At 33.5% G+C, this 23,251-nt stretch overlaps 2 protein-coding genes and 1 long non-coding RNA gene across 4 annotated transcripts; 2 read left to right on the top strand and 1 right to left on the bottom strand.

The window, feature by feature from the left end:
• The first annotated feature begins 1,981 nt into the window (after positions 1-1,981).
• Positions 1,982-5,148, top strand: LOC136804029 (uncharacterized). Its single transcript, XR_010846228.1, has 3 exons — positions 1,982-2,118; positions 3,702-3,834; positions 3,983-5,148. It is a non-coding gene; the product is annotated as an uncharacterized lncRNA (long non-coding RNA).
• Positions 5,149-6,677: 1,529 nt separating this feature from the next.
• LOC136804028 (digestive cysteine proteinase 2-like) lies at positions 6,678-14,304 on the top strand. Its single transcript, XM_067060770.1, has 5 exons — positions 6,678-7,514; positions 9,047-9,224; positions 11,810-11,998; positions 13,427-13,698; positions 14,048-14,304. Exons 1-5 carry the CDS (start codon positions 7,195-7,197, stop codon positions 14,145-14,147), a joined length of 1,059 nt encoding a protein of 352 aa, XP_066916871.1. The 5' UTR covers positions 6,678-7,194; the 3' UTR covers positions 14,148-14,304.
• A 3,183-nt stretch (positions 14,305-17,487) lies between these two features.
• Positions 17,488-22,857, bottom strand: LOC136803979 (uncharacterized). Of its 2 annotated transcripts, XM_067060710.1 has the most exons (3): positions 22,378-22,857; positions 21,351-21,569; positions 17,488-17,946 (listed from the first exon to the last, which is right to left on the bottom strand). In XM_067060710.1, the coding sequence occupies exons 1-3, from the start codon at positions 22,685-22,687 to the stop codon at positions 17,873-17,875; spliced, it is 603 nt and encodes a 200-aa protein (XP_066916811.1). In that variant the 5' UTR covers positions 22,688-22,857; the 3' UTR covers positions 17,488-17,872. The 2 variants fall into 2 exon arrangements, 1 of the variants encoding a protein (XP_066916811.1); XR_010846225.1 differs by lacking the exons at positions 21,351-21,569; positions 22,378-22,857 and adding an exon at positions 20,685-20,774 and having other exon boundaries at positions 17,870-17,946.
• Between the last annotated feature and the right edge of the window lie 394 nt (positions 22,858-23,251).

Below are 23,251 nucleotides of genomic sequence, written 5' to 3'. Positions count from 1 at the left end.
AATTTTCTAAAAAACTTTACAACACTGTATTAAAAAAAAACATACCACACCACTCTCTGTAACACCCTTAATATCTCAGGAAAAATTCTTGTCAAGTTAGGTCAAGTCAAATATCACTTTCAAGCCAATTATTTTTAAATCAAAAGAAATAAAGTATCAAATAAAAACAAATTTATAACAAGCTTGTCAAAGAAATCTAAAGAACTAGAATTTTTTTTAATTTTAGCGAACTAATTTTGACGAATAACAGCGTAAATCTGTTCTATTCTGCATTATTTGAAGTTTTTTTTTGTGAACTCAAGAAGTTATTTAGGCAAAATACCAAAAAGTTTTGGCGAGAACTTATTTTTGCGAGTGAGCAAAATATTTAATTTTGGTGGGAACTAATTTTGGCGAATTTAGTCTCGAAAAAATGAGAAATAAGAATAGCTAGGAGAAAAGCTAAGAATATTTTTAAAACTGCTCATCCAAAGGTAAAAATGTAACAACCATCCCAAAAAAATCCCAAGAACTTATAAAGTATACTATTAAGTTAAAATCTCTTCTGGCCTTGCTGGAAGTTTCAAATTTCATCAGGGGCAAAAATAACATCCTGAAATTGAAATAAAATTACTAAAGTAAAGAGCTGATAGAGTAGGATATTACCTGATCAAAAAGCTTTCTCTTCAACTCATTTTCTTGCATTTTCTCAAAAATTGGATAAGTCAAGAGAAAGTGAAAGAACATTTTTTGTGATTTTGCAGGATTTTGAGTACCAGATACTAACTTGATGCCTCATATTTGGTATTGAGACCACCATTAGTCCCTTGATACAAAGTTGCAAAAATGTTTTTTTCAATTAGGACCACCACTTAGTACCATGTACTAAGTTGTTTTCTACTTACCTATCAGACCACCCCACACTGGCTCTTACAACTTAGTATCGACCCCCCCTGCTGTCGTTAAGCAAATATACCGTATTACTTCGAATAAACGCCCTCTTCTTTTAAACACCTTTGAGGAAAATTTTTGGAGAACGCCCCACTTAATTAAACGTCCCCTTCGAATGAATGACTCCCTTTTAGGAGGGGCGTTTATTTGAAACAGGTAGCTGTAAAGAAGTATAATATAAAAGAAAACTTAGATATACGACAATAATTTTTTCAATATTCGAACTGACATTTACTCCTTTCTACATACCTAAGATTCACTTAATTAAGTGGCCTTGGTTAGAAATTACCTAATAAACGTCCCCTTCTATTAAACGCCCCTTCTAAAAGCCAAAAAAATATTAAACGAAAAATCTCTAAAGTTGAGTTTAATAATAGTAAAATTTCAAAGTTTTATTAGGCGAGACCAATTTAATTTGTTGTTCTACTGGCAGATCGTTAGCAAAATATGGGTCGGTCGGTCGGTAAAATAAGAATAAATTTTTCATTTAGCAGGGTTGGTAAAGTACCAAAAATGTTTTTCAAAAAATATCTGGATCAAAAATTCACTTTTTTTATCTTCGATGAAAATCATAATAAAATCTTAGTGTATGGAATGCTTGATTAATTTTCTAAATTTTTCAATTTCTTGAATTAATTTTTAGCTTTATTCAAATTTGATTCTTACAAATAACTATAGTGTGTAAAATATATTTTAGTGGAAATTCAATATTATTACTTTTTTGATTTTAGCAAAAATAGGGTCGGTCGGGCCCGTAGAACAACAAATTAAATTAGTCTCGCCACAATTAATATCTTTCCAAACATATTCTAAGTGCGACCGAAAAGATTTGGAAGTAGTGTCTTTTTAAGGAAGTTTAGGAAGTTTTAGACAATTGTTTTAGGTGAACATCCCTTAAATTACCTTTTACGATCACACTAATAAATCCTTTTGCTATGTACATTTTTAACCGATCGGGTTGCTAAAAAACTTGGCAAAAGATCTAACTGACCTTACTCAGATCTAAAAAACGAGCCATTTTTCATGTATCTATTTTTCTTTTTCCAGTAAAAAAAAAGAAAATAATTAAAGAATAAAAAGTCAAATGTTATGAATATTTACTACATCAAAAAATCGATGGATCTACTACCAATGCTGCCAACGAATTGAATTCATTTGTGCACAATGTGAAACTGAAAAGAGATAGCTGTAAGTTTGAAAAGTTATTGACTTTATAAAATGGACTGTGTATCGGAATGATGACTACACCCCTGTGTCACAGATCCGCTGGGACCCAAGCCCCACTGGAAAATTTGGTAAAAATTGTTAAAGAAAAATTAATTTTTTGTTGGAAAAGTATCTGATAATTGTGTAAGTGTTCAAGGGGTCGTACAGTTGCTCCATGACACTTTGGTGAATAATAACTGCCATATTGGGAAAATCTTTGTCACATCACCACCAGTCTCACCACTACTTAACCCGCTGTCGAGTAACTGTTTTCGTTGCTCAAAAAATGTTACACTGTACCATAAAACGGGTAATTTACTGATTTTCTAGATATGTAAAGTTATACATACTCCTCAAAATCTGTGTTTAAGAACGGTTGGAGTAAGTTTAAATCCCGGGGGAGGGGGGTACTTAGGCAAAAATGTATGATGGGTATGTGCAGACGGTAAGGGTCGATTTTTTCATCTTTCAAAGGTTCTCTAAGGGCCGGAAAAATTAGAAAGTTTTAAATTAGTCTCTCTAAGGGTCGGAAAATTCAGGATTTTTAGGAAATTTTATGATTTCCAGAAAAAAAATTGTAATAAAGTCTCATTTTAAGGGTATGACTTTTTTCAAAAACCAAAAAAAAATTGTAATAAGGTCTCTCTAAGGGTATGACTTTTTTCAAAAATCGAAAAAAAAATTCAAAAAGTCTCTCTAACAAGGGTCGCCTTTTCAGCAAAAATCAGTCTCTCTAAGGGTCGGAGGTCCCGCATATACCCCTCATTCGCCCACCTTAGTACCCCGGGGTTTAAATGACTTTGAAAACATTCACAAATTTTTTTCTCATAGGTTTGACAGAATACATTGAGATGAGGAAGATTTACAGATATTATTTACCTCAAAAAATAATTTTTTCTTCGAAATATTTCAAATTTTCTGCGTTAATTTGGGAAAATTAATTTTTCAAAAAGTGAAAAAATGTACACTTACTCCACTTCGGAATAACGGTATTTAAGATTTTTAACTGTCATGGTAACTGCATGACCCCCCTGCATTTCGTAATATTGGTCACTTGGTCGTGATTTTGTTTATTCTTAATAAAGCGACTGAACCCAGCTCTATGCATTCTTTGCAAGTTCAAGCAAAGTGAAAAAGGTTACCAACATAAAACACCAGACTTAACCATCGTAAAGGCTTTCGTTTTTTTCGCGTTGGTGCAATGCAACATGCTCCATCCCACCAACCTGAAACGCTTTCTCGTGTCTCCACCCCATTTTTCTTTCTACCAATAAAAGTGAAATCTCACTTTTTTATCCCTGGGACAATGGAGCAAAATTGATTTGAAAGTGGATGCCATAATTCGGAAGCCAGACTGTGATTTCGGAAGGGCACTCGAAGAAGTTCGAAAAGCAGTGCGCAATGCGAAACATGCTTTTTACAAAGGATCATTTTATGTCATAAGTTCTGGTGGTAAGTGTAATTTTGACTTATTAAGTCGCTTATAAAAATCCAATTTTCCGGCCGCTTTCAATGCCGAATTAATTGGTAGCCTAGGTTCATAGTTTTATTTTGTATTTTTACAGCTACATACGCTTATGAACATATGTCACTGCAGACGCCTACATTGAAACCGTCCTTGATATCACAATTCATATAGGGAAATTTGCAAGACACACATTCCAGTTATCTCGGATGTTTTCAAAATCAGACTGCATGGTAAGTATGTCAAATTTAAACAGACATGTATAGTGATGTTCAAATAAAAATCTCTTTTCGATATCCCCTTTAACAACACAATCTTTCTTTAAATAATACCGTGTTCAATATTTTGTTATTTGGAGCTTTATTTTCTTCTTTATTCTAGCTGATCCCCCAATTGTACTTCGACTCCGACATCATCGAGACAACGGATGGTAAATTTTTCAAATGATCTAGCATGCAGTTCATTCCTTGCCCATATAAGCCCGACGACTTTTGAAAGTTCTCACCAAGAATCTACAAAGAATACAACCGAAACATGAAAGTTAATTATTTTGGTGAATGCGTCTCAAAAAGTATTAATACTTGACTAAAACCTACGACATTCTTGATCAAGTTTTACCAGTGTTTATTGCCCGGCTAGCTACCAATGAAAACTGAAAAGCCCATTTTGGTTGGAGAGAAAAATTCCGGGAAAACCTCTATGGTTAAAGTCATCACTGCCCTTACCCATCTCAAGTGATTCAACCAAACTTGCTAAAGTGGACTGATAGATTGGAGCATTTAAAATGCACTAATAGTTTTTGCTTGTTTACTTACTGTAAGTACAAATGTATCGTATTAAGTTGCAGTTGGTTGATATTTGATATTTGATACCTACCATCAACAGCCCTATCTTTTCACTTCGCTGCCAAACATGAATTTCCAGTGTACTTTAACCGAATTTTTAAAATAAATACTTTTAAAAAACGAAAGTGAAACAAGCGTGCAACAAAAACCATAACAAATGAAATGACAACTGTAAACAAATTGAGGACCAGAATATTAGAGGAAAAAACCGAGGGAAAAGTTAGGCAGGAAAGTGAAAAGATAGGGGCTGTTGACGGTATTCATTTGATATTCTCGCAAAAGTCAGTTTTAATAGCAAACATCGCAAGTGAAGACCTTTACCTAAATATACAAAATGAAATAGTACAAAATTGTGAGACTGCAAAGATATTAGGTGTAACTTTCGATAATTGTTTAACCTTTGAAACGCACATCTCCATATTGTGCAATAAAGCAGGCGAGAAGATCAGTGCGTTTGCAAGAATTGCTGGTTTCATGAGCCTTGAAAAAAGAATTAAGATCGTAAATGCTTTTTTAAAAAGCCAACTCAGCTATTGCCCATTGGTTTGGATGTTTCATTATAGGAAATTGGAACATCGATTAAATATCACCTTCATGAACGTTGCTTGAGAATTGTGTATTCAGACTTATAATTGATGATTCCTCAATCGTAAAGTTTCTTTTTGATATTTTAATAGATAAATTAAATATTTTCACTTAATAGATTTCACTGTTACAAAAATCAACCTTTTTTCTTTCTAAATCTTATTTTCTTGTTACACTTTTACCTGGATGTGGTCCAAATTTCGGGTTTTCTTTTTATAGGGTCGATTTAAAAAAAAAAGGAAACAAGTTTTAAAAAATATTGTTCCGTGATTTGTTAACTCTGATTTTGTGTCTGTTTGTTGATTTGTTAATTAGGTTACTTTGGAAACGCAATCAAAAAATAAGTGTCTCTTAATATTTGGAAAGAGTTCTGCAATTACATACATGCAATTAGAAAGGAATTCTAGACTTAATTGAACAGATTTCTAAATACTAGAACTTCCGGGCCCTGACTCTCCTTCGCATGTTCAAAATCTATATATTATAAGTTTAGTGAAATTTGAATGCTAACGCATAAGTCTTTGCTTTATATTTACCTAAAGTCTTTCGATGTATCTGTCATCTAAAAGAAATATTTGCATTAAAGTAAATATTTTCTTTGCCCCATATACCTTAAAGGAAGAAATTTTGGCGGGAATTTAATTTGGCGGATGACCGAAAAAGTTTTTTCAGAGGGAATTTAATTTGGCGGGTAGCTGGATATTTTTGGCCAGAAGCGTTATTGAATAAGAAAAAAAAACTGTTTTAAGGCTTGAAATAGCATGAATTTGGGGAATGCGTGAAATAAATTAAATTTTGCGGGAATTTAATTTGGCGGATGGAGGAAAAAATAAATTTTGGCGGGAACTTAATTTGGCGGAATTTGGCTAAATCCGCCAAATCCGCCAAATTTTCTTTCCGCCAAAATTTCTTCCTTTAATAAGTATCAAGCTAGAGGTCATTCACTATCTTTGATTTAATTATAAGAAAACATGTAAATATTCAAGTCAGTTATTCTTATACACTCCTGTCTCCCTTATAAAGATCCAATTGGCTAAAACGTTATTTAAACGCTCTTCGAGATTAAATATACATTAATGGGATAAACTTTCGCGGGGATTAAATTTCGCGGATTTGGGTGTCATCCGCGAAAATCCGCGAAATTAAATCTCATTGGAAATTTGAAAGGGCCTCATCCGCGAAATATTTCTAAACAAAACTCAAAATGTCAAATAAATACTTTTTGAATAGTTACTTGCATCAAAAAGGCGCAAATTATGTGTATTTCAACAACCAACATGTATGATTTGACCGTGAAATTCACAAAATCATGAAAGTATTGACACCCAATAGTGCCAAACGCGAATGCCCAACCGCGAAATTTAATCCCCGCGAAAGTTTATCCCATTAAAGTACTAAAATTAAAGTACATTCATTAACTGTATCCTTTTGTATTATCATAATACTTCTTGAGATTGGTTCGTAGGGATTTATATTCAATAACTATAATAATATTTTTGTCAAATAATTTCACTTTATCAATAATAATAGGCAAAAATTCAATTGGTACCATCAAAAATCCGCTAGGGGGGGTCTTGGCCCTTTTTTAGTACGGTATTACGGGATTTGACGAAAAAAAGACGGGACGACGGTATTTTAAAATCAGACAGTGACGGTATTTGGCCTTATTTTTTGTCATTGTGCCGGTATTTGAACCTGTACAAACCGGTGTGATGGTGTTATTATTTTTTTCAATTTTCGGGATTCCGGGATCCAGCTTCATTTAAATTATATATTGTTAAATAATGAGTTGAACTGTATTAGCCTGCTGTTACGAGTAGAGCTATTTTTATGTTTTAACTTTATCTAAATTTTTTTCTCATTTTGTATCAGATTATATGTAATTAAATTTTGGCATTGGACCAAAATAATGTCCTAAAAATGTATACCAGATATGGACAGACAGTTCAAAAAGGGCGTGCGATGAAAATGCTATACGACATATGTTGAAATGGCTTTTGTGAACACTTCCCCGCAGAGCATTGAAAAATTGTTTTCTTCATCTGTATAAAAGGAAAGTTGGTTCAGTAATATTATCAAACAGTTTCACCAAGCCTAAAACAAGAAGACTTGGGAAGCAAGCAAGACACACACAGTACAAAGAAACTTACTCAAGGAAAAACGATGGAAGCTATCTCTTTCAAATTGGTATGGGTCTCTATTTTGATTGGATGTATAGGTGGGGTTTTCAAAGATGCTGAATCAGCAAATCCACCAGCAGCAGCTTACAATTTAAGAATCCCTGATAAAGCTTGGAAAAATTGGGCTCAAAAATTTGAGAAGAAATATAAAGATGAAAAAGAGGAAAAAGAAAGATTTCAAATTTGGAAACAAAATGGAAAATATGTTGTGAATTTCAATCGAAAACAAGATAAAGAGCCTGGGAACAATAAAATGAAATTGAAGATGAACAAATTTGGTGATTTGACAAATGAAGAATACAGGTTTGACTTTGTTAAGATTCAAATTTATGAAAATTATGACTTATGAGAGATGCACAGGCCAAAGTTTTCAGTTCTGTTACATCTGCTGATACCTTTTCGGTAAAAGCTTAGTCAGAGAAAATTTTAGTCACCTCCCTGTAACCCCTGCTAAAACTGGCCTTCCTCAAGTCAGGATGACCACTCAGAACTTATTCAAATTCCAGGGCTTTTCCAGAAGCGTTTCCTATTGATAAAAAATTCTTAAGATTTTGGGATAGAGTATGACCCAAAAATAATCTACTTATACCCAATGCTTTTCATAATTTTTGTGAAAACCAAGGATTGGAAGACCCACCATGGTTGGATCTAACCAAAAGAATAATTCAATTTTACCCTCTTTTGATTGGCCAAAATTTCCATTAGTATACTGTAGACTGGGCTAAAAGAGGGGAGACGGCTAAGCGGAGAGATCAGTAAATTAAAACCGTTTATGGTTTCGTATCATCGATAAACTTATATTCTTAATTTCAACTATTCATGTCTCTTTCAATATCCGTCTTCATTGTTTAATTCTGCAGCTTTTATAGCTGTGAACGGAATGTCGTTAGTTCTAATTCTGGTAACAGATATTGGCCTTGGTCCGTATGTATGTCATTTGTACGTTTGTTGCCTTGTTAGTTTGCGGCGGTTTAATCGTCGATCGTTATATAAGATATAATTTCAGCATGTTTCAGCATTTGCGTAGGTTTAATCGTCGATCGTTATGAGATATTGGTCTTGGTTGAACCACTTTCTGGGGCGGCCAGCTGGCTTTAAGCTCCAGCTGACAGTACAATACAAAGTTACAACCGATTAAAGCAAGAAACTTTCTTGTTAAAAGAGTGAGTGAATCTTTAATCTCCACCCTTTTTCACAGCCCATTAAGCTCTGCCCCCTGTTCAATATTGCTTCAAACTATAACTCTAAGTCGTTATCAGAGGCCCCACCATGGGAAGAAAGTTTTTGAAAATGATCTCTGTATTGCCTCATAGGGGGGGGTTGTAGGTGTTCGAAATACCGTTTTCCCGTCAAAATTTTTGCTGAATCCCGGAATCCCGAAAATTGAAAAAATAATAACACCGTCACACCGGCTTGTACAGGGCAAAAATGTGCCTAAATACCGTCACCGTCTGATTTTAAAATACCGTTTTCCCGTCTCTTTATTCGTCAAATCCCGTAATACCGTACTAAAAAAAGGCCAATCCCGTCACACCGTAAAAGTACAAACCCCCCGCTCATAGCAGCATGGAGCCCTGGAAAACTTGAGTTTGAAGAATAGAAATCTAGTATTTTTAGTATTTAAGTATTTTTACACCATTTCCAAGTGTATACTGGAAAAAGACCCACTTTTTCCAAATTTCCAGAATAATCAATAAGTACCAAACTTTTATTACAGTATATTCAAGTATTTTCAAGTTTTTCCATTATCAGTGGTCACCCTGGATAAGGTAATCACTACGTTCTTTTTACCGTGTTTACCGTACTTTAATTTTATTTCTTGGTTTTATATATAGAAAATTCTACTTGAATTCCAAGCTGCAATCCTATGTTAGACCACGTGACATCAAGCAACGTACATCTCAAAGAAAACGCAGGTCAACTACAACAGTAGAAAAAGACTGGAGAGACGAAGGAAAAGTTACCCCCGTTAAAGATCAAGGCAGCTGTGGAAGCTGTTGGGCGTTTTCTACGGTATAAAATTAATATTTTAGGTTCCAAAGGGTGAAAGAATGCAATTTCAAAATCGATATCTGTTTTGTTCTCAGGTCATTTTTATGTTTACATGTGAGAGCAGGTTCAAAGATTCGGGGCGCTAGGGCGAGACAAATTGCACAAGGGGAACTAGAAAACCTTCATTTTTAGGAAGTTTTTGAAGTTAGTGCTTCTTGGGCGAAAACCCTGGGGTATATAGGCAAGTGAAGAATATAGGGATGTGCAATCGTTTAGTTCGGAAAGTCAGTTCGCAAAACACCATAATATTAAGCAGTTATTGGACAAAGTCGAATCCAATATGCAAAAATATTGGGCGTGCGAGAAAAGATATTGGACGAGGCTTCGCCGAGTTCAATATCTTTTCTCGTAGCCCAATATTTTTGCATATTGGATGAGACTGCGTCCAAATAAATGGTTTATTATCCGTTCATCGCTAAAATATTTCTCGTTTCCAAGCATAATTCCAATTTATAAGACCGTTAATCTGGTTTCTTGGTAGCTTTTTATTCAAAAGTCTTATTTTTATTTTGTGACGTAACGTCAAAAAGAAGATGCTCAATTGTCATTGAACTCGTTGTGTGACGTCAATTTTTGAAATATGTAGCCTCCATGGAAGCTATATATTCAAAAATATTGGACAGCAAAGAAGCCAATCAAACGTCGCTATTTACGCGCGTCGGATAATAATCTTAAATATATTCCATACCAATGTCCCCATATTTTTACATGGAAAATATATGCCTTAAACTAAAGGAAATCATTTTCGCGGGAACTAATTTTCACGTTTTTTCGCGGTTTTTCTTTTCCAAACCCGCAAAAATGAGCCCGCTTAAAAATTTACGAGCTCGAAACTGCAAAAATTAATTCCCGCAAAATACAGTGGTGACCCCCAGAATGCAGGTCTATATCATTCTCTCAGATAATTGATTACAAGTCGCAAGCAAGTTTTAGAAGTCTTTTGATTGATTGAGTTTTTAAAAAGGCTACATTTTTTTGAAAATTAAAGCAGATTCGGTCAAATTTTGTATTCTTTTGCACCTTAATTTTGCAGTTTTGAGGACTTTGAGAAACGATATTTTTAGGAAATTTGACTATCAGGCGTGATTACAGTTACATCGTAGATAAGTCCTTAAAATAGGGTATAGGAAGTTGAGTATTTATTAGAAGGAATTGGGAATTCAGAGAAAATAATTCGAAACAAATTCGTATTGTGGTATTTTGTCCAGAGCCGATGAATTAGCAGTGTAGAGGCCCACCAATTCTTAGAATCTGTGACCACAAAATATAATTTTTTTTCTATTTTAAAGAATAATGTATTTAGTAACTTTTGGGAGATGGGGAATGCGAGTTAAATGGTGGAAAAATGTTTTATGGGCCAAAAAGTGGCGTCATAGGCAAAACTGTAAAGGGCCATTTTAATTCGCAAGAAATGACACTTAAAAGTGTTATTTCAAGAAAAAAAAAAAATATTTGGGAAAGAATCTTAAGATGCTTGAATTGTCTTCAGAACAAACATTTTGAATTTATTTGCAAAGCACAAAAAATGAGAGTACTGTAATTGAAAAACTGCCTTAAGGGAAAATCGATAACAGATTTCAAAGCAAATAATTTCAGGCTTTTTTCTTCTGAAACATGTTTTTCCGAAGGTAATCAAAGAATAAAGAAGGAAAATTTTTCTTGGGCAATTAAATTTAGCTAGAACGTGGAATTTAATTCCTGCTAAAAATTCAGAATCAAGTAAATCACGTAAATTAGGTCCCGCAAAATACAATTTTTCGATTTTTTTTTTGGAAAACACGGTGGTAAAAAGTAGCTATATTTTGCCCACATAGACTAAGCCTGTGACGTCACACAGCGAATTATGTTTAGGTTTACAGAGCCTTGTAGAATCATCAAAATGCCTTCAAACTTGGTACGTAACTTCAAAATAATAAAAGAAAAATTTTCGTCTTGAAAATTTTCAGATTTCCCGATTTTCCGATTTTCAAAAACGGGAAACCCTCATTTTTACCCCCGTCTTTGGTAAAAAATCAGACCTAGCAGAAAATTACAGGCCTTAATTCCCTAAGTCTTAAGATAGAAAATTTCCTTTTAACCATAACTTCCTTCATGTCAGTTTTCAGTTTTTAAGTATATCGGGAACATACAGTTTAAACTCTGCAATTCGTTTTTTTACCATATATGGTCATACCTTTAATTCTAAATTTCTTGAGTTAATCAAAAGCTGAAATTAAAAGTGACCCCATTTTTAAGCACTACTCGTCAAGATCTATCGTTTGGAAATGTTGCTTTAAGCATAATACCAACTTTAAATTTTCGTTTAAATTTTGATGACGTATTTTTCGGTCACGTGATGACTTTTTTTTCAAAAAATTTTTTGATTTTTTTTGGAAAATAGTTTGAAAAATATTTAGGGCAAAAAAAATTATTCTAAGGCTATAAGAATGATAAAGAACAGGATAATGGATTTAAGTAATTAAGTAAGTGGTAATAAAAAAGCCTATTTTGACCACCGTGAAACGAAAATTAGTTCTTTTAAAAGGTAAATTTCTTCTTATAAACAGACTGGGACGATTGAATCTCATTATGCTATCAAACACGGTCCATTAATTCCATTAAGTGAACAGCAACTAGTCGACTGTACAACAGAAAATAGTGGATGTAATGGCGGTGTTGTTCAATGGGCATATAATTATGTCAAAGAAGAAACTGATGGACTTGAATCGGAACATCAATATCCGTATGAAGCTATTGTAAGTAACTTTCAATACCAACTTTTTTCATGAATTACTTCACTGCCTTTGTTCTGGAAACGTTGCTATGATAATTACAGTATGTGGCCCCCAAAACGGCGATCAAATTTGAAATTTCTCTCAAATCTAGAGGAAAACAGATTTTACAAAAATTTTTGCTGCATGAAAACCTTTAACATCTCTACTTTATTTCCTGGAAGTTCTTTTTCAAAATTTTCAATTTCAACAATACTTTTCAATCACTTAAAGATAGGTAGCTTTTTTCTAATGGCCCCCAAAACGGAGGTTTGAAATTTTAGCGATTTCTCGAGATATCTTTAAGATATGAATACAAAATTTTGACCATAGTTTTGAAATATGATTTAGAGGGTTTTGGGCATAAATTTATTTGATAAAATTTTTACAGTATACCCCTGGTTGTCAAAATGCAGGTTTGGGGCCCCCAAAACGGAGGTGTAGTTAAAATCAAATTATTAAGCCCAGTGGTAATAGGGGGAAAAACTATGAACATATTTGTATTTCCCCTTAAATTTACGACCCGATGGATGTAAAATTTATGATTTTTATGAAATATTTCAAGATTTTCGATATTGCAAAGTCGAAACTTGACAATTTTGATCTAACAACGTCTTAATCAATTTTTTGATTTGAAAACAAATCTCTTTTGAAAATAGTTCCATTCATGTATGGAATAAGCTGTGAAAATTTTAGAAAAAAAGCTTAACTGAGACTGAAAATATTAAGCTTTAAAGATATTTTTCTCCTATGTTTTGCAAAAAAATGACAGAATTTGCCGTTTTTGCTGATTCAGCGAAAAATTTTATATACAATGCTAATTTTTTGTTATAAACTATTAACTCAAGGTGATAGGAATAGAATTCCAAGTTTTTTGCTTTTTCTCATATTTAGAATTTTCGGTTTTGTCAATGCTGATTCTAGGGCTCCAAAATACTGGTTGACCTTCAAGATGCTATATCTTTTACCCAGCCTCTAAAGTCACAGATGTATTTGCATTTTCTGAACGGCATTAGGTATAGAAAGTTTCCTATACCCCAAGGAGCTAGAGTGAGTTATATGCAATTTTTATCTAATTTTGGCGTTAAAATATTTCTTTTAGACGCAAATATGTTATTTTGAATCTGTCTCAAACCAGCAAAAACATGCTCATTTTTAAGTATAACCATCATTGTTTCAAAATAAACAAAAATCGTTTAATTCTGATAAATCTACAAGTCAGAATCTTCATTTTAATGAAAACCTCCGTTTTGGGGGCCGTCTCCGTTTTGGGGGCCATATACTGTAGACAATTGGTTCTCAAATGAGTTACAGTATAAGAAGTGTGTTCTATTTCCAATCTCTGTAAATGACTGACGGAATTACAACAACTCACGGTTTTAATTATGATTATATACTCGTTTTATTTTTCAGGACAATAATTGCAGATATGATCATTCCAAAGCTAATGTCACAATATCAGGTTATGAAGATATTCCCTTTGCGGATGAAACGGAACAAGTCGCTGCTTTAAATGACCATGGTCCAATTTCAGTTTGCGTTGATGCTGGTCATCTTTCATTCCAACTTTATTCGAGCGGAGTTTTTTATGACCCGAACTGTGATCCCTTTTCAATCAATCACGCAGTAATTGCTGTCGGCTTTGGTAGTGAAGGTGGTTCTGATTATTGGATTATCAAAAATAGGTTAGTTTCGACGATTATATTTGTAAGGCATAACATCAACATTTATCCAATCAAAAAGTGCTGACGTCATCCTATTCTTGGAGACTTACCTTCTGGATTTTTTCCCTAAATTTTTATGCTTGAAAGGCAAAAGGTTCTGAAATATAATATTTTGAATTTATATAGTCCGATTTTTCTATCTTTTGCTCACTCAGCATTTTAAAACAAAATAATTTCTCTGCACACCCAAGTTCTTTTGTAATTTGTGATGAGTCAGCTATCATTTTCAGAATTTTGCATCGGATACATTTAAGAGACATTGATTTTAAATTGAGTTCGCTTATCAGGTCTTTCCTATCTTTTTTTACAGTTGGGGAACTGGCTGGGGTGACGATGGATATATGAAAGTCTCACGAAATCGAAACAACCATTGTGGCATTGCAACACAATCTTGCTATCCTATCATATAATAAATAATTAAAGAAAGGATAGAAAAGACAAACAATATCCACATTTCGATATCAATGGAAATGAATGGATATGAATGGAAAAAAACAGTAACGAAAATAATATTTGTTTCATATTTAAATTTCATTTCGTTTTCAGTCGGAAAGTATAATTTTTTAATTGATCAAAAATTTAAGTGTCAAAATTACGTTTTATAATAATTACTTTTTATTTTCATTGTATTTCATAATTAGTACCTTAAGGGAAGAAATTTTCGCGAGAAGAAATTTTCGCGGAAGAAATTTTCGCGGAATTTAATTTCGCGAATTTTGGCATAATTCGCGAAATTAAATTCCGCGAAACACACCAAAATGGTTAAACCGCGAAATTAAATTCCGCGAAACACAAATATTCTCACAATTAAAAAAATCACCCCTAAAATTGGTCTTTTTAGGGCAAAATAGGGCTTTTCGTAGACAAATAATTCCCTCAACCGCGAAATTAAATTCCGTGAAACTTTTGAAATCGGCTCATTCGCGAAATTAAATTCCGCGAAATTTGCCATTTTGAAACTCTGATTCGCGAAATTAAATTCCGCGAAAATTTCTTCTCGCGAAAATTTCTTCCCTTAAGGTATACAGGAATCCTTTGAAAATACGGATAAAATTTTGCAGAGGTTCCTTAACCATATTCGTATTAAGGGGGGGGGCTATTTTTTGTACTTTTTGTACTTTGTATTTTTTGACTTTTCCCAACTTTTATATAGCATCAATATGAAACACATTTCAACCCCTAATTATTTTTACACCTTGAGCATGATGACATTTGACAAGTAGTTGTCAATAAAAGATGACACATTTTTTGCATAATTGCAATTTTAATGTCAAATGCATTTATTTAGGTTTAGGACTATGATTTTGTATAAATAGGACTCATTTTCTTGGGATTTTCAGTTAGATTTCGCCTTGTAAATCACAAGGATACTTTATTTAGCATGGTGATTGTAAGAGAAACTTTATCTCAGGGAACTTTACTAGTCTCAAGTTCATTCTGCATTCGCCTTTTTCTTCGTCTGAAAAACTCCTATCTGATCATGAAATTTAAGTAAGTTCAGATAGAGGCTCGGATTCTTCCATTACACTTCTTTTTGAAAGATAGAACTAAAACCTTTCGACCAGGATTACCTCTAAAAACTTTCAGTGTTTTCAAGTTATTCAAATACGTTTTCAGATGTATTTTTAAGCTTCAAAAGTATGCTTTTTGCCACTAAGGACGACATGACAATACTTTAAATGGATTTTTATTTTTAAAACTAGTCTTTTTGCATAAAATTGACCATAAATAGCATCTTCTGCGTGAATTATCTTGAGTTAGGTAATGAAATCGGCTATACCCGTTTAAAAGTCTTCTATATAGTTTTTCGAGAGCTTTCGAATGGTATACTTGATAATGTCTTAAAATGAGTTTGAAATTTTCAAAAAATTTCGCCCTTTGGGTTTTGCCTGAGGAAAAAAGAAATGTCCCAAGAAAGGGATGTTCCACCAGTGGGATTTTAGGGGAATTTTTCCTGAGGTATAACCATCCTATAGAGAAGGTCTGGAGAAAGTTTCAGCTAGATCATATTGTTTTCCCGTAAATTATTCTGAACGACCCCACTATACCAATACTTCAGTATTGTTGTTTTAAATTCTTCAAAACCGTCTTTCCAAGTGGCAAACATTGCACTTCGTAAAACTTTCACTTAGGAGATTTGAGTTACCCAAGTTCAATCGTACTTAAATAATCTGCCAAGTTTTTCCAATTTTAACAAAGATAAAAGTTTCTTTTGGTGAATACATAAATTTATTGACTATTTACATTGATAATAATATTGTGTTTTAGTAATAACAAAAGATTAAAATAATATTATAAAATTTTCACTGATAGAATGATCATATTGGAAGTTTATCGTAATCGTAAATCTCGTGATCCAAGCCACGACAAACTTCCAATATGAATATCACTGGATCGATAAACTCAAACTTATTTAGATTGATATGATATCAATTTTATTTACTAGGCAAAAAATTGTGCGAGCGACACGGGTCCATTTTTCAGAATTTCTAAATCTTTCAAAGGGTTCCAAAAACACAAAAATAAGGGTCTTTAGCTGCAAGAGCACTTATGGAAGCTATGGCGTTTTATACTAAACTCTAATTTATTAAAACAAATTTTGAGCTTCAATATGGCAAATTTTAATTATTAAAAGTACAGAAAATTAACTTTAACTGAGAATATTTATATTCGGACAAATTCTTTTAAAAATAACACAGAAACATCTTGTCAAGCTTTCAAACAGGGAGGTCACTATATTCAACGTATGCAAAAAATAGATTAAAATAACACATTATAATAACTATTTTTCATATTTTTGGTACTCCTCTATGTGCACAACGGGTGATTTGTCGCTTTGTCATCTTGTCAGCTCGTTCGCTAGTTTTGTCTTATTATACAGTAGCGGTGTACGTGCACCTTTAAAATTGGCTTTTGAAAAATTTCGAAAACTTATTTGACACCCCTGTCTCAGTGCCCCGGTGGAACCTTTTCCCTCAGTGGGGATGAAAATTTCCGAAAATGTCTATCGAAATCCCAATGGGGATAGAAAATCTATTGTTTCCAGCTCAAAAATTCCAGTCTGGATGGTTTTGGAGTCCAATTTTTCCCATTCAATTTTCAATGGGGATAGAATCATAGGGCAATTTCCCAGTGGGGTTGAAAATGTAGGGTATTTTTTCCACCGGGGTGGGTGGTCCACCGTGTCTGTGACACAGGGGTGTTATTTGCGTTTTCCCCATATTTCCATTCTAACAAGGCACCAACCAAAATTCGCTTTTTCCCCAATTTTGTGCCCTTAGCTTTACAGTGCGCATTTTGTCAACTACTGTTGCAGTGCATTTTCATGATTTGAAGAAACAGCTCTAGTAACTGTTAAAGTCTCAAGAAGTATACAGTCTCGGATACAGCAGAGAGGTTCACTTATGTTAGAAGAGTAATTAATCTCCATAAAAGATGAATCAGGTAATTAAAACACTCTCTAAATAATTCGCGGATGTTCCAAGAGGCCCCCCCCAGCGGCACCCCTAATCACGCCATCACGCAAAAATATTTTCTCCATCATGCATCACGAAAATCGCTAAAATCTGTCATCACGCAAAAAATAGCGAAAAATAGCCCAAATCACGCATCACGCCTCAAATTCTTGCCCTATCACGCATCACGCCAAAATCTTGATCACGCCATCACGTCAAAAAAATCTCTAATCACGCCTTCACGCAAGAAAAAAGTCCCAATCACGCCATCACGCAAACTGCTGGGGGGGGGGGCTCTTCCAATGTTTGAAGTTACTTGTCCTTCTGCAATGAGTTCTATGATAATAGTAAGCTTTGAATGTTGGATATTCATGCATACACTGATGGTCCTCTCACGTGTATATAACAGCTCATCTTCAACATTACTTTAGTATTCATTGTATCTTATTCTAAATATTGCAGTGGCAAAATTTTCAGAGGTGCTGTGTTAACGGCGTGGTGAATAAGTGAATAAGTTTGGATAATTTAAGTGTTTTTCTTTACTAAATTAAAAGATCCGAACTTCATAGTGAGGTTTTGTAAATACTTGATTGATCCAATTTAGTCAATGGTAACTCACAAAAACATCTATACAATGCTTGATACCAGATACACAATTACCTTCCCAGTTATCCAACACGTCATTTCCGTACCAAACTTGTAGTTCTTGACCTTTGTGTACTTTGTAAGGCTCTCCAAGGTTCATGATTAGATTCTGAAAAATGCAATTCATTCAAAAAATAATATCTGGATTTTTATGATCTTACTTTTGTACCCCTAAGCAATAGGCCTTTTAACAAATGATAAAGCGGACAACTACTACCTTGTTGGACCTACCCCGGTGGAGGTCCTATAAATTAACCTTTGTCCGTTCGTCTGTTCGTTCGTTTGTTATTAGCTTTCCTCATGATTGGCTCGTTAGTTTTTTCTGATTTTTTGCACAAAGATACATAACTATAAACCCTCGAATGTGACGGAGCCCGATTTTCAAAAAAAAAATTTGGGGGGCAAATTTGGGCCAAAAAACGGCTAAAAAACGGCTAAAAAACGGGTTTTTTGGACTTTGTGAAAAATTAGGTAGTTAATTTTTTCTGATTTTTTGCATGAAAGTAGGGTACCATCGTAGGTAAAAGATGGTTTAAGCGAATTTTTGCAAAAAAATTTTATTGGCTCAAAAAACGCATGTTTATCTATAAGAATCACTATTAATAAGCATCCATCAATGTTCTTAGTCAAATTACTCAATTTTTTTTATTAGATAGATGTTTTTTTTTGCTCACGAGGGCTTACTTTGTTTATATATGTGTTTAGACATGTTTTTATAGAAAAGCTGGCCAAATTCGATATTTTTTATAAGCACACTATCAATTACTTAGGTATTAGCTTTTCTCGAGATTGGCTCTTTTATTCTTCATGATTTTTTGCACAAAGATGCATAACTATAAACCCTCGAATGTGACGGAGCTCGATTCTTCGAAAGAAAATTTTTGGGTAAATTTCAGCTAAAAAGAGATGTTTTTTTGCTCTCGAAGTCTTGAATATGAAAGAATATTTCAAGAGCATGAAATTTTGGTTTCTAAACGTGTTTTTTTATAAGAAACAAACGACTAATTTTAATAGATCGTCACTACACGTTTTTTTTTATAAGAACAAACTATATAAGAACATAAGGCTTCGAAGCCCAAAAATTTAAGAACATTCTAAGAACATTCTAAGGCTTTGGAGACTTAAAAACATGCATTTTCTTAAGAAATTACATCAAAATGCTCAAAAAATGCTGAAAATAAGAACATCTTAAGAACATTTTTAGGCTTCAAATCCAAAAAACTAAGAACATCCGAAGGCTTCGAAAATTTTTGACGTTCTTATAAAAAAAAAAACGTGTATTTGTGTTTTGAATGATTGTTTAATGGTCACGCTTATGTAGATATCAATTGTATATGTGTTAAATGCATAACCAGGTAGGTCCATAAAAGTATCACTTGTTTTGAATTTAAACGCTATGAACCGGATCCCAAGGAAGCATTTCAAAACTTAACTCAATGGAAAAATGTGTCATTTTGAGTCCTGTGAGAAATCGAAATTACAAAGCCTTATAATCTACTCTACTGGAATGAGCGTCATCAAAATTTGAAAAAGCTCAGCAAGAGTAGACTCTAGTCTATCCTATCCTGGGAGATTAACCCTATTTAGCCAAGTCTTTTAGGGGTGGTTCAAGGGGGGGGGGCTAATTTTGTATCCACCCCTTAACTTATGATCTAATTGTCCATTTTGCATGAAATTTAATACACGGGATCCTTACTATATGAATAGAAAAAATTGACAAAATAATTTTCTTTGATGGCATCACTTATCATGCTGATGCGAGAAGAAATAGAAAATTGACACTTTTGGTGCAAAAAATTGAAAATCGCAAAATTTTAAGCAGAGAATGGGATTAATAGATAAAAATGACTTTTCTCTTCAAATTATTCTTAAATATCTATTTAAATGATATATTTAAAGTGTTTAAAGTGCAATAAAGTGCAATTATGCAAAAATGTGTCATATTTTCATGACACTTTATCAAAAATGTCATCATGCACTAAGGTCTGAAAATCAATAATTAGGGGTTGAAATGTGTTTTATATTGATGTTATATGAAAATCACAAGATTTCGTTGACAAAGCAAACATTATCAGGAACTATTACTAAAAGTTTTCGGTTGGTATGAAAATAACCCTCCCCCACCTAAGACGAATAGGGTTAAGGAACTTTAGCGTGCACACCAAAGTTTGAAAAAGCCAAAAAAATTATTAGTTTTTATTCCAAATTTATATATTTTTCTAAGGCTATTTCTGGGTCCGAAAAGAAGGCTAGGATATCAACTTTTATATCGTTAGAAAGCTTTCTTTCTCAGCTATATAAAATAGAACTGGGTTATTTTCCTCAAAACTCAAGTGGTCAGGAGTTATGATCGAAAGACGGAGTATCAGGTTAAACGATCTTTTCAAACCATAAAATTACGACATTCGTATTCTAAGGGTTAACGTCGTTCGACTTATTTCCAAGTTTTAATTCGAGTTCTGTGGTAACCTAAAGAAATATCTGATAGCCCCGAAAATTCACCTTAATCAAATTCCATAAAAGGCTTCGAAATTATATTGGAAAAACTGTTGGTCTGTTCTAGGAAAAAAATCAATGTAGGCTTTTTGTGTTTTAGAAAAGTTAAATCCTAAATCAAAATGGCATTAATGTACATATCTACAAATTGCAAACAAGTTTTTGAGTTGTTCAATTATCCCTTGCATTCTTACAGTCTTATACGAACCAAAATTTAAAACTTGCTCATGTCATATTGGAACAACAACCACAGAAGGCGGGGCGACACGACGTGCTTAAAAGTAACCTTTGCTTTGACCTTTAGTGTTTTTAATTCGGGGATTTGGGGATTCAGGGATTAAGAATTCAAACCTTTGACAGGGAGTGATAAGGAGCATATTTCAGTTTATCCATTATGTCTCTGTTGTATATTTTCGGTTCAATGAACTTCTTCCTATCATCGTAAAACAACATATTTAATAATTAATCCCCTCTTCTAACAATTCTATTGGTCCTCTTTTCTTCACTACTCTATAACACCCCTGTCTCACTGACCCAGTGAAAATGGTGGAGATGAAATTGAGGGAGAATTCTTCAGTGAGGGTAGAAAATCCCTTTTATTTCATGACTGGGGATATTGATTTCTATTGTTTTCAATACAAAAATTCCAGTGGGGACTGCAAATTTACATCTAAAACTCTACAGTGGGAATATTGATACTTCAATTTTTCCAATGGGGGCGAAATCTGAGGGGTTTACCTCCACTGGGGACGGATTTTGGGCTCATATTTCCGGGGGCTGGGGGTTGTTCTATAAACCAGAATATACCTCACATTTATCGTTTGTTAGTATATTCTGTTGTAAAAACTTTTGGAGGTAAGTCTTGATTTCAGTGGCTGAGGTGAACTCGCCAAGGAATTCCACCGTTATAGTTAAAAAATCAATAACTAAAAATCGACAGTGGGAACAAGCCCTCTACAAAAATTAATTCTTAACTTTTTTTCCCAAGAACCTCTTTAGTTAAGTAACAAAAATTACCAGTGATAACAGTCATGATAGCATTGGCATCGAAATAATTGTTACATCCCCAATAACCACCATTATTGTAGTGACATCCAACATAGCCACTGATATGAACCATGCGAAAACTTGCAATGTACCCATCTCTTGGTAAGTTGAATTTTGCAAAGCTGTCATCGCGAGAACCATAACAAATCGACTGATTAGTAATCAATTCCCACGGACCATGAATCGAAGCTGAAATACAAATCCACGAATGACTTTCTATGCCAAAGGCGAAGACCTTTTTTTAAACATCTATTGGCACAAGGCATAGTCGAGCTGGAAATTTTGATATGTTGGTCAAATATTGAAAAAATATCATTTCTAGAAATATCGATCCGTTGTTCCAAAAACCCAAAAACACAGGTAGTCTCTCCTATAAAATTGGATCCATCACCTTGAAAAATTCACTCTGACAAAAGTATGAGAACAGTTAAGGATTTGACTATTTGTTATTTTTAAGATATCTGTTCATCCTGTCCGAGAAAATCATATCTGTACACCCAGCTAGATATTTTAAATTATTCGCCTTCTCCTAGAAAAATGGAAATGTTGGCCAGAAATGACGTCATCAGCTATTAGAATTGGCCAACATATATACTTTAAAGAAAATCTGCTCCCCTAGAAAATGATTTTTGGCCACTTTTAAGAAGAAAAATGTCTCTTGGAAAATGTCAACATATATTTTGAAAAAAGATAGCTCGTCAACTGCTTCTATCTATGACCCCGAAGCTCTAAAGCTTGAGTCTCTCCATAACTTGAACTCATTTTCTTGAGCTTTGAGCTGAATATAAAGTCTTTATAAACGAGTCTCTATAACTACTCAAATCTCTCCAAAAAACGAAAAATTTCGAAATTATGAAATTTGAGCACTCAAATCATTTATTATTCGCCTTAGAGCTTTAGAGGTAATTTTTGCGAAGCAAAAAATCTAGTTTTGGCAGATTTGAAACATTTTTAACATTTGAGAAAAAAAAAACATACAATGATACATTGTACTTACATTGGTAAAGATAGCTGTTACCACCAGATTCTCCTGGCTCAGATTCAACAATCTTGCAATTCTCCTCAATTTTTTCATCATGAGGTACACAATAACATCTGTAGTCAACCATCAAATTTCTTCGTCCTTTTATTCGACATCGTGAGATACACTCAGTCAGTGAGTTCCTTTTTGATTCCAAAAATTTTACCAAACAATTGGTGTCTGGTTGCTTGATCGAATGTGTTGAATAAAATTTAGCACCGATGTATTGAATATAAAGCGTAAGAAAGCAGAGCAAAAAGAATTTTGATCTTTCAAACTTCTTCATTTTCAATTCCGCTCATAAGAAAAAATTCAATATCATTCCTCCATTAGATGTCGTGTTATATTCTTAATTTCACCTATATTGAATATACGATATATTGTATTAAAACCTTAACTTAAAACCCTAAACTAAAATTTATTAATATTATACGGGAGATGTCTTAAGGTTTTCATGTTGTTGAAATAAATAAACGCTTATCGTGGAATCTATGTCGTTTTTTATTTACTAGTTCGGCTTGAATAGTAGGCTACCTTTAGGAAAATATTGCAATTTAAAGGAAGTGTTTTTCAAATTTAAAACAAAACAAATTAAGATACTACCATGCAGTCATGTTTTTAATTAAATTTAAACTACCCAGCTGGCACACAACGTTTTTCAACGTTTATCTAACGCTCACAACATCCATATAACGTTAGATGAACGTTGAAACAACGTTGTGTGCCAGCTGTTTACTTAAGCGCTTAAGCTGTTTCGAGCTTTATTATGGCAAATATTTATTATTAAAAAGTACAGAAAATTGACTAACTTTAACACGTCGAGTCCTAATTATATTCTTCGTGGGTTATT

This window comes from Clytia hemisphaerica, unplaced genomic scaffold, assembly GCF_902728285.1.
Source record: "Clytia hemisphaerica strain Z4C2 unplaced genomic scaffold, Clytia hemisphaerica genome assembly, whole genome shotgun sequence".
Taxonomy (NCBI): Eukaryota; Metazoa; Cnidaria; class Hydrozoa; order Leptothecata; family Clytiidae; genus Clytia; species Clytia hemisphaerica.
This window is presented reverse-complemented; position numbering and strand designations above follow the sequence as displayed.

Excerpts from the sequence above, each read along its gene's own strand:
- LOC136804028 (XM_067060770.1), top strand. The coding sequence starts at position 7,195 with ATGGAAGCTATCTCTTTCAAATTGGTATGGGTCTCTATTTTGATTGGA. Across the intron at positions 9,225-11,809 it reads GCTGTTGGGCGTTTTCTACG|ACTGGGACGATTGAATCTCA; the intron begins GTATAAAATTAA and ends TCTTATAAACAG. Across the intron at positions 13,699-14,047 it reads TATTGGATTATCAAAAATAG|TTGGGGAACTGGCTGGGGTG; the intron begins GTTAGTTTCGAC and ends CTTTTTTTACAG.
- LOC136803979 (XM_067060710.1), bottom strand. The coding sequence starts at position 22,687 with ATGAAGAAGTTTGAAAGATCAAAATTCTTTTTGCTCTGCTTTCTTACG. Across the intron at positions 21,570-22,377 it reads TAACAGCTATCTTTACCAAT|CTTCGATTCATGGTCCGTGG; the intron begins GTAAGTACAATG and ends TTTGTATTTCAG. Across the intron at positions 17,947-21,350 it reads TATCATGACTGTTATCACTG|AATCTAATCATGAACCTTGG; the intron begins GTAATTTTTGTT and ends TGCATTTTTCAG.